This window comes from Hirundo rustica, chromosome 2, assembly GCF_015227805.2.
Source record: "Hirundo rustica isolate bHirRus1 chromosome 2, bHirRus1.pri.v3, whole genome shotgun sequence".
NCBI lineage: Eukaryota > Metazoa > Chordata > Aves > Passeriformes > Hirundinidae > Hirundo > Hirundo rustica.
This window is the reverse complement of record NC_053451.1, coordinates 25929232-25940257: the sequence shown is the minus strand read 5'-3', so window position 1 is coordinate 25940257 and position 11026 is coordinate 25929232. Positions and strand designations below refer to the sequence as shown.

The 11026-nt window shown below is 45.8% G+C and overlaps 1 protein-coding gene across 1 annotated transcript in view; it reads left to right on the top strand.

The window, feature by feature from the left end:
• The first annotated feature begins 4914 nt into the window (after window positions 1–4914).
• CASQ2 (calsequestrin 2) overlaps window positions 4915–11026 on the top strand; it is a 33318-nt gene continuing 27206 nt past the window's right edge. The window contains exon 1 of the mRNA XM_040054576.2: window positions 4915–5374. Within this exon, the coding sequence (XP_039910510.1) occupies window positions 5141–5374 (234 nt within the window). The 5' untranslated portion in view covers window positions 4915–5140. The remainder of the gene's footprint in view (window positions 5375–11026) is intronic.

The window sequence follows — 11026 nt, the reverse complement described above, 5'->3', positions numbered from 1 at the left end:
CAGTCCTTCTGGGACAGTCCCAGTTTTGACCTTCTAAATTACTTTTTGACATGTACAAGTCACAGGTGCCAGATGAGGTCCCAAAGGCAGAGAGGTGCAATGATCCCCCTAAGGTGGCACAGAGCAACTTTGCTCTGGGGGACACAATGCCTGAAAAACATAAGATTTTTTTGAAATGCCTATGTGTCTGAGAATGGGTTAGGACACCTGGATTATCTTCTTGACCTTCCCTTTACAACTTCTATATAATGTCGTAGAAGCGCTTTTGTCTGTCCTGTATTTGTTTTTCCTCGTCAAAGCCAGTGTCTTGTGGGTCAGAAAGGGTTTATAGCATCTTCTTACCACACCACAGGTCTCAAGACAATGCAGACAAAGTATTGCCAGGCACTACAAAGATCTCTGGCAGTTTGTAACAGGTGAAAGAGGAAGGCAGTGCCAACGATACAGCTCCTCTGCCTTGTACCTGCCTGCCATCGCTGGCATGACTGCATTGGGGTACAGGCAATGTAAAGCACCATGAAGGACTTACATCACCTTTCAGGGCTGAAGGGTAGGGAGAGAGAACTAGGTGAGGTTTTTTTACATTGCAGAGCTTTTCTCAGGATGACAGTGTGCCCCTTGGTCTCTTTAGGAAGGTTCAGTGTGTCTGAGGCTCCCAACCTGGTCATAGCAGTACGCTGCAAGCTGTTACCCACTGTGACCTTGCTTGGCTAGCTGGTGGCAAAAGGCATATTTTCTGAATACGCCTATCTTGCAAAACATACAAGGTCTTAGAAGCTTGAAAAGAGATTAGCTAAAGCAGAACCCTAAATCCTGAAGCCCTGGGAAAAAAGGGTTCACTGAAGCATTTGGATCAGCTGTGGCTGGGGACATCTTTAACTGTGTGAGATAGAAAGGACAGTGAAGGTGAGAACAGCAGCATGGAGTGCGGCTGCAGGGGGTAGGAGGGAGGAACAGCAAGCATATATCCCAAACTTATAATGCAAGTAGGAAAAAAAAAAATCAAGAGAGAGGAGATTTTTATTTATCCTATGTCCCCACCCTGCATTTCTGCAAGCCTGAATTGAAGGGATGAGGCTGTTTTTGAGCTCTGTCACTGACTACCTATCCTCACAGAAGTGGAATAAATAAAGTAAAATCCTACTTCAATGAATGTCAGGGGTGGTTTTGCAACCTGAATCCCTAGAGCTAGGATTTTGCTTGATGGATGAACCCAGAAAGCCAACAGTAGTGAATAAACCAACAGTGTTTCCTCTTAATTATGTCTTTCTTTGTCTCAGGTTTTGGGCCAGTCCTGAAGGCTGTTTGAACACCATGGGCACCTGTCAGGGTGGACAGGCAGTGAGCCCCACCAGCTCATTCCTCAGAAAGCTTTCAGGGAAACACTTCTGGTATAGTTAGCTGGGGGAAAGCATCGTACTGGTTTCTTGAGGCAGGACTAAGAGATGCAGCAAGAGAATGCATGAAGGAGTCAATGGTTAAGTAATCAGAGCTGGGGGGTTGAAGCTTGCAGTCAGCTTATATCAGAGACTAACAGATGCCAGCTTTGCCAGGAAATGAGATATCTGAGCTGAAAGGCAAGTGTCCCAGGATTTAGTTCAGACCATATCATTCCCTCGTGTGACACTGCCCACAGAAACACATGTGTTGAAACCACAGGCAGTTGAATGGGATCAGGAAGACGCTAGACTATGCAGGAAGCTAGCACAAAGCATTTGGAGTGAAAAGAGGAGTGCAAAATCTGGATTTTCACAGAGAAGCCTCTGAAATTTCTTTGCTCCTCTCATCCTTCCCTCCCATGGGGAACTGCTGTTGCTCCTACCCTATGAAAGAGGATCTGACACACAGAGAAAACTTATGTCGGTATCCTGTTGAAATGGGCCTTCAACAAAACTCAGGTTCCCCAAATGCATTGGGTATGCACGCTGTACTTTTCTTGACAGTGAGCCTGGCCCAAAATTTCAAATTTAAAATATTATTTGAGAGTGGACGGACAAGCTTTGAAATTCCAAGAAGTTTTGCTTCTGGGATTGAGATGAGCACATTTCAGCTTGCTGCTGTTAGCACCAAGAGAGATGATGAAGAGAAAGGCACAATACTTATGGCCTTTGTCAGGTTGTGGGAACATCTGCTTCAGTCCCATCTCTGCTATTCCCCAGGGAAAAAACAATGCAGCTCTGCCCAGATTCAAGTATTTAACTGCTGTTCTGAACATCCCAAAACACGTGAGTCCAGAATTTCAGATCTGTATTGGCAGGACTGCAAGGAGAACATCTGCTTTGACTAAAGGTTATTGGAATTAGGAATTTCAGGTGATTGAGACAGTTGTTCTGACTTTGAGGAATTCACCGTTACCTCTGACTTGGTGAACAAGGCATCTTGAATTTCATATAGATGCAGCTAGAGGCTCACAGAAAATATCCACTAGATTTAGCCCGAGCAGCCCCACTGAGGTTCTGGGTGGAGACATAAAGAAGTGGACTATGACTAGTGACCACAACACCTGCTGGAAGAATTCCCCTTCCCTTGCAGAGTTGAAGCCTAACAGTGATAAATATTTGCTACTTATGCCACAAGTAGATAAATGAGATTCATGTGAGGCTAACAAAGCAACAATTTTTGTGAATAGGAAGCATTTTTGTTCCTTTTCTGATACAAAAAAAAAAAGAGGACAAAAGGAAATTTTGATTATGTCTATTTTTAGGCAGATTAAAGTTATTCAGACTAGAGAAAAAGTGCATCAAAAATAGCTTGAGCAATATCAAAGTGGAGCAACTGCTGAGGATCTACAAGAATAAAGGAGGTCAGGAGCCTAATAAGCCAATTTTTGAAGCAGCTGTGAACATTTCATTTTCACACCCTGTCTAATGTGCTCCTGATTTTAAAACACATTGTGACGCCAGCGAAGCCTGCTCCTGCACCCCAGATCCATGGGGGTCCTTCAAAGGGAAGCAACCAGCCTAATGTATGCCTAATCATCCCACAAACTTGGTTTTGTGTTTTACATCCTAAACACACACCATAAACCTAACCAGCCATTGCCACCCTCTGTGACACAAGCCTTGTGTCTCCCACTAAAAGCAATCAGACTTATTCAGATTTACCTCTCCCTCTAAAAATGACTGCCTCGAAGAAGTGTATTTTGGAGGCTGTCTTGCTTTGGCTTTTACCCAGATTCCTTAGGCTTTGTCATTAGGACTTTAATTTGCCAGCAAACGTTGAACTTCTGAAAAGCCTTTGGGAATAAGACAGACTTGGAAACTGTTACCCAGAGGGCTGCAGTCAGTATGTTGTGGGCTGTTCAGGTGGGAAGTGAAAGCTGACACAGAAGTGAAAGGATGTGTACTCCTGTCACCCAGATGTGTTTAATCTGCCCAGGAAAGTGCTCCAGTCCCATCCCTGGGGGTATTTAAAAGACATGTAGATGTGAAGCTTAGGGACAGGGTTTAGTGGTGGACTTGGCAGTGTTTGATTAATGGCTGGACTCAATGATCTTAAGAGTCTTTTGCAACCTAAATGAGATTCTGTGATTCTGTAATTGCTAAGTAAGCTCACCTTTTGCCCCAAATGTTGAAATAATCCCAGACACAAAATTAAATGGAAACAACTGCATTAAGAAGGGATATTGTCTCTTCCCTGGTGTGGATGGAGCAAAGCTGTGATGGAGCAGCATGCAAGGAAAGGACCTGATAAGGCCACTTGTCTGCACATCACTTTGGCAGGGGGAAGGGAGCCGTGCCCCCTGTCAAGCTCTTCTCTGCCAGCCCCTCAGCAGGCCTTTTCCAGTGGATCCCTGCCAGCCCCAGGGCTGGCCTGTGACCAGCTGGCCTGCCTCCACCTGCCTGTTGCTGCCAGTCATGGGTCAGAGGTGGCACCGTGGTCAGAGGAGGGGAGGGGCTGAGGGACTGTGCCTCTGAACCGCTCTCCCCCAGCAGCGCTGTGCAGGTGATACAGCGAAGTGGCAGCTGGTGCTCAGCTCCCACGGAAGGAGGAACTGGCCACCATCCCTGGGACATGAAGAATATGCAGGACAGCTTGCTGGGAAATGCAAGAGGGCTGTGTGAAAAACTTGCTCCAGTCCAAGAGGCAGGTGCCAGAAAGGGCAGCTGGAGGTGATGGTGCCATCTGACCATCCTCTCAAGGAGAGCCCTGCCTCCTGCCCCAAGGCACTGGCTGGGGCACATGCCTCCCACCCATCAGCCCCCTTAGCACGATAAGGTTTAACCATTCACCATCACCAGTGATGTGTGAGGCTTGGGAACTGCTGTGAAAATGGGAGGCTGCAACATGAGCTTCCCTCTGCTTTTGGATTACAGGTCCAAGGGCCAGCAATTCTCCTGCTGCCCCACAAGCTGAGAATGTGCTTCAAGAAAGCACCTTGAATGTCAGCTGGCAGCTTCAAATGGTGCTCCGAGCCAGAGAAAGAAATCCCAGGAGTGTTCACCTCCTTTGCTGCTGAGGAAACAGGACTTTTCCTCTAGTGGTACAGATGAGGCTCAGAAACTGTTTAACCTGAGATCTGTTATCAAAAGCCTAATCACTGTGATGCCCAAAGGGATGTAAAGAGAGATACCCTTATTATAAAATGCTGTAAATACCTTCTATTTTTGTCAATTCCTAGTAGGACAGCCTGTGCCTTGGTTCCCTGTACGGGTGAAGTGCGTCCCTTCTCAAACCCTGCCTGCATATTCCCAAGGACTGACATCTTCCACTCCCTCCCTCTTGCCCACTCCTTCTCTCTCAGATGATGCAGAGTGCCAGCAAGTCCCTCAATGGTGTCATATCTGTCCTTTTTATTCATTGCAGGGTTTATTTTTAGCCTGAAACAACTGCTTCCTAAAAATGGAGTTCCTAATGACACGGGAGCTGGACACAGCTATGTAAGGTATCCAGGGCTTGGCCTGACAGCTTCTCCTGTCTGTCTCTCTCTTTGTTGTGAGTACAGGACAGCAAAGTTTGCTGCTCCCCACCAGCCTTGCAGTGTTTGGGCTCAACATTAGGAAAGCAGCAAAGACAAACTTAGAGAAACTAAGACAATCTTAGTTCAAACTTCACCTGGAGTCTTTGGTCTCCCTCTCTTCTCAAATTAAGAAAGAGGGGGACATTTACCCACCCTTTGCTGCACTCCAAGGGTGCCCCTATGAAGGCAATTTGCTGGATCCTGGCAGGTTTTTACCTGCTTTTCTGCTGCAAGGCAGAAGAGGGACTGAACTTCCCTACTTACGATGGGAAAGACCGAGTGATCGACCTGAACGAGAAGAATTACAAGCAGGCACTGAAGAAGTATGACATGCTCTGCCTGCTCTTCCATGAGCCTGTGAGCTCTGACAAGGTCTCCCAGAAGCAGTTCCAGATGACAGAGCTGGTCCTGGAGGTAAGTGCCGCTGCATGTCCCAGTCGGGGTCAGTACCACAGCAGTGCTCAGAGTCGTGGAGAGCAGCCACAAGAGAGGACAGTCAAACGGTCTCGTGCGGGGAGGTTGGGCATCACAAAGTTTGTTTAGTTGGATTGCAGTTAGCCCTTGCCTGAATTCTGCAAATCCCAGGGAAAAGCCTATATTGTGCTCTTCTCAGTTTGCTGGGAAATAGTTTTTCTGGGTTGTCTGTCGGAAACTCAGGCAATTGCAAGTAACCTTGGGAACCTCAGAAACATGAACTCAGCTCAGCCGAGCTTTCCCAAATCTCAGCACCTGAGTCCGTAGCTTGAAATTTTTTGATCCTTTCTCATTCTGTGCAAGCCAGTATCCCACTTGTACTCTGGACTGAGTCCCATTTTTCATCCAACAAGGAGCAGTCAGCCAAGAAACCTTATCAAGCTGTGCAGCAAACGGGTGTCCTAGCTCCCCATCTCAAAAGCTCCCTGTTGGTGCAGCATTAAATCCCTCTTTGTTTTTCTGCCACTTGGTTGCCTGCTTGGAATCAGTCTGTAGCTGCTTGTTAATGCAACCGTTCACTTCTGTGCTGGAAAAAGAGTGTTGTTAATTCTTGTGTGAACGAATGATTCATTAATCTTCAGTAAAATAAATCATGGTAAAATGACTATGTAGATTCATAGCACTCTTTCTTGTAGTGTAGCTGTAATCTAGGGAATCATACAGCTGCAAGCCTCAATTGTTAGGTGCATGTTTCTTACCAGGACCTAGCAAATATTCCCTCTTAACTAAAAGACATATTTGAAAAGAAAGTGAATTCAGAATTGAAGAAGAAGCACTTCAGCTTTATTTATCAGATCCAAAGAGCAAATGCATTGCAACCCTGAGGGGGTAGGAAATGTGAACAAGAAAATATGCTTGCTGAGGGCTAGGACCCAAAAAAAGTCCACTGTCAAGTTCAAGGTCTGCTGACCTCCTCAGCAAGCCTGATGACTGCCAGAAAGAAAGATCAAAAAAACTAACCAGATTTTACTCACCTGTCAGGCAATGGTTACTTTCTGCAGGGGAGTGATCGAATAGCATTTGGCAAAGAAAAGAAAAAATAATGCTTGAACTCCAGCTGAAATGAGTATTGTCGGTAGTATAATCACGTTGTTGTTTAATAGGATAGCTATTTTGTGCTTGATAGGTGCGAAACAGTTACTAGATATATATTTATAGAAGCCTGACAGAAGCATGTCCCATCCCTGGAAATGTTCAAGGCCATATTGTATGGAGTACTGGCAACCTGGCACAGTGGAAGGTGTCCCTGCCCATGGCAGTGGCTTAGAACTAGATTTCTTTAAGATCTCTTCCAACCAGACAATTCTACGTTTCCATGACTCTATGGTTTGATGTCTGCCATCAGTTTGAGTCCTCATGACACCACTACCCATGCTAACAATGACCCATATCAAGGGTGCAACAGCTGCAATATAATCTGGCTTTAAGTTTTATTTTCCAGGATTGGACTCAGCCGTGAGTCCATTAAGTTAGGATTCTGGGGATTTATTTGGTTTCCAATTGCTCTCTGCTATGGACTTCTGATGTGACCTTGGGCAAGAGACTGAGGGTTAGACCTGCAGCAGACTTTACGTAATAGCAGCGCTCCGGTCCCCAAGTGCTCAGCTTCCAGCTAACTGTGCCACTCATCAACTGACACTTGTGCCTTTGACCTCAAAATTTCCAAAGCACTTGCAGTGCTGATTCAGTGTGTGTATCACAGTTTCAGGATAGTCCTTCCCCTGGACTGGGAACTGCAGCAGCAGCAATCTGACAGCCCAAGCGCAAGAGAAATCTGCAGACTTGAGCACTTCTTTGCTTCTGTCACCAAGAGGGAATCAGAGGGGGAAAGGGTCTCAGAATGCAACAGAGAAGATATGTTCATACCGCATAGGACACAGGCCAGCATGGTGCTACTGTTCCCAATCTCTGTACTAACTCACAAAAGGAGTGGGCAAGCCAGGTTGTAATCTGCTCCTTCTTGTGAGAGCATTCAACTCCCTCAGTTCAGGCCATATTTTGTTGTGCCATAGGGGATCGCTTAATTTTCCCTGTCAGAACTCATTCAGCTGCCGGACTTCACTGCATGTTCACCAGCACAGGGAGAAGAAAAGAAATGTCTGCAGTGGCTCCTTTAGCGAGATGTGGAGCTGTTTGCCTGTGAGATGAACTGCCCGGGATCTGTATTCCTAGAAGCAGTCAGCAGCTGAACCCAGCTCTCTGGTAATTTGGGCAAGTCTTACAGTAGTGAGCTGCTCTGTAGGCACAGGGGTAGTGACAGGGCTCTCCTTCCAGCCAAACCTGAAAAAAAGTTCACTCAGGAAGGCTTTACATATCTAATTTCAGTAGAGGGATCAGGACTTTGAGTGCTGAAAGTCCTTTACACCTGAAATTAGGTATCTAAGAGGTAAATACTCCAGCCCTCACTATTCCCTGCCAGCTGGCTTGGGAGGTTCCCAGCACAGGGTGGTGCCTGTGATAAGATGGTCCTTTCTAGAGCACTTCATGTTTTTCCCTTACTTTACTGACAGTTTTCCTGCTGTTTCACACTGAGACATGCTGCTTTCACAGCCTGGCAATACATTGTCTTTAGCCCCCTTCCATACAATGTCATCAGTCTCTGTCCTTAGGAATAAAAGTGAGCTTCCATCCAACACACAGGCAGGTGTGGAGCAAAGCAAAGGTCTGAGCTGGTGCTTAAGGCTTGTTCTATCAGATTGTCTCATGGACATGTGTGGGTGAGTGCATGGGCTTAATGAATTTATGTCCAGAAAACCTCCAAATAGTCCACTCTTTCTGCTTCTGTCACACGGGCCTTATAAGGAATGTACAATTCCAAAGATCAAAGACATAAAGAATTACCTTAGGCATCAGAGAAAAGAGCAAGAGAGATCCACCACGGCTCCTTGAAATATGTAGCTCATCAGTAACAAGCTCTGACTGGGGCCTCTCCCAGGAGTGAAGAACGCTCTCTCTTAACTGGGTCCTTTGAAATTCCACGGAGGTTGAGCTCATTTGGCAACATTTCCTTCTTTCAGGGCACCTCAGCCTTTTCCCTTCCAAGGCTCTGCTCTTCGCAAGACTTGCAATGGCTTCATTATGTTTGGGATCAGTGACTCTGGAGAATTTGGTTGAAAAGGGCCAATAGCTAGAAAACTTATTAGGGAAGCCAGCTGATAGACAGGGGAGAGAGAAGAGAATCACAAGGCTCTCATTTACTTAGGAAATCAAACTGACAACCTGATAGCACATAAGTAAAGTTAATCACTTATTTAAGGACTTTACTAAACAATAACTATGTACAGCAGACCAAGAAGTGATAAGAAAGATTTCCTTCCCAAGGAAAAAGAGTAGCATTTAGGACTGACTGACACTGTTGAAAGCTGAGGGTGTACACCCACTATCACCAGAAGAGGGATGGTGTCATCAAGCTGATATTGCACTTGGCACAGCACAGGGGGTGTTCAGCTCCCTGCATCCAGGTGTACTGGATCAACACATTCCTACACAGCCCAGGGTCACTTTCATTTTAGAAGGGGAATGAAAGTGGTGATCATTATGAAATGGACCTAACAGCTCTTACGACCTACACTGCTGGGTGCCACCTGGTGACAGCAGGGTCCAGGGACAACTGAACCTCTCTGGGAGCAAAAGCAGTTTCTTTGGACCATTGTTTGCTCATGCCAACAGCTCCAGTGTGGCAGTGCCAGCCCCTCAGGTCCAGATTGGAAAGATGAGGGCGGTTGGTTTGGCCTGTCAGGAAAAACAGCCAGAGGAATGACTGGAGATGTCTATTGCTTTCTGGCTAGGATGGGAAAGAGTTGGGGAAGACAACCCAGGAGAGAAATACCAGGAGCACAGGCTGTTCTGCAGCTCAGGTTAAAGGGTTCCTTTCATTTGTGCGCCTTCCTCCTCTGACTCCACTCTGCACCACCGGGTGCTGGAAAGTACCTGCACCTTGAGCAGGGAAAACCCTCCCTACAGGGCAATGAAGAGTTTGACCCAGAGCTACAGTAGCCATTTCTACACCATTTCTGCTGGTGATGTTTGCGAGAACTCTGCAGTCTCCATGAGGTGGGCACAGTGAGGAAGATGAAACAGCCAAGCAACTACAATAATTGTTAAACAGACAAGTAAAAGAAAAAGCTGCTTGTCCTAAATGGTCTCAGCTTTAATGAGGAAGGGTTAAGAGGGGAAAAGATCAAAGCAGTGAAGCTGAGAAATACCTGTTCTGCTTCTCCTCTCTATCTCCTCTACCATATTTCACCCTGTCTGACACCATCACTTCTAAGACCTTCTCCCTTCTCCTCTCTGAATCTCCTAAATAGGGAGTTTGGCCTTCCAGTGGGCCAGCCCCTGCGAATCATGTAGCAAGGATAAATGAGCATTGGTGTTAGGGACTTTCCTTTTGCACTTGAGAAGCCCTCTTCAGCAGCTGAGGTGTTCTCACTATCACAGCAGGCTGCCTGCAATGCACTCTGGTGTCCTCTTTCTGCTGAAACTCCCTCCGTCCCAACTCCCCTGCCATTCATCCCTTGCCATCTGTGTGCACGTGTAATATCTTTAAAAAGAGAGGCTCATCAAGCCCAGATATTTTAATTCCTTCAATGCAACAGTGCCCCTGGACTGAAAGTTTGTGGAGAACTGCCCTAGCACAAATCAGTCGGATAAGAGGAAAGAGAAGAGAGCTGTGGTACTTCCCTCTCCAGATGAGACCTAGGATGAGTCCAGCCTCCAGCAATAAATGGCAGAACAAAGTGAAACTCCTGTACATATCTGGCCAGTTCTGTAACACATGGAAACACAGCCAGCATCTCCCTGTGGCGTGAAAGAGAAAGAAGGATTTTGAGTCCAATAAAAGACCAGGATTAAACTGCGTGTAAGCTCCACCTTCTAATTAATTTATTTCCAAGTGCTGAAACTACTGCAGCTTTCAGATGAGGATAGAAAAAGTAGTACAAGATCAGCTGGTTTGGAGGTAGTTTCACTCATACGTTCTTGAACTCTCTTGAGAGCAGATGTTCCCATAAGCGTTCAGAGCCAAGTAATACATAGCAAAAGGTCTCTCTCTGCTTCTGATGTACCACAAAATAAAGTTTTACCAGTTTAGGTCTGTATACTTTATACCAAAAATCCATAGGAACCAGGAGATGAGATTCTACTTTATCCCCATCTCTAGGTATACAAATATAAGATCTTAAAAATATATAAAATATCAGTAAAAATAGAAATACAAACCCAAGCCCTTTCTTTAAGCACCCTTTTCTGTTTGTTTCTCAAACTCCGATTTCAGGCATTTTCTTTGAAAATGGCCGTGTTTATGGGACAGTGCCTCAACAGAATTTAGTGCCGAGGTATGAGTATAAATATGGATGTAGAAGACATGTTCCGTTAGTGTCACAGAAATTCTCAGTTCTCTGGGTCCCTACGGAACGAGTCCTCAAGATGAGGGATGTGGGACATCTGGCTGGATAGGTACACGCAGAATCTTACAGTGCAAAACCTGTAATAAAAGAGGTGTTTTGGCTTCTGTGACTACAAAAGAAGTGGCTTCCCCTCCAGATAAGTTAATGTAAAAATAAGGAAAGGAGGAAGGAAAAGCAAAGGAAAAGG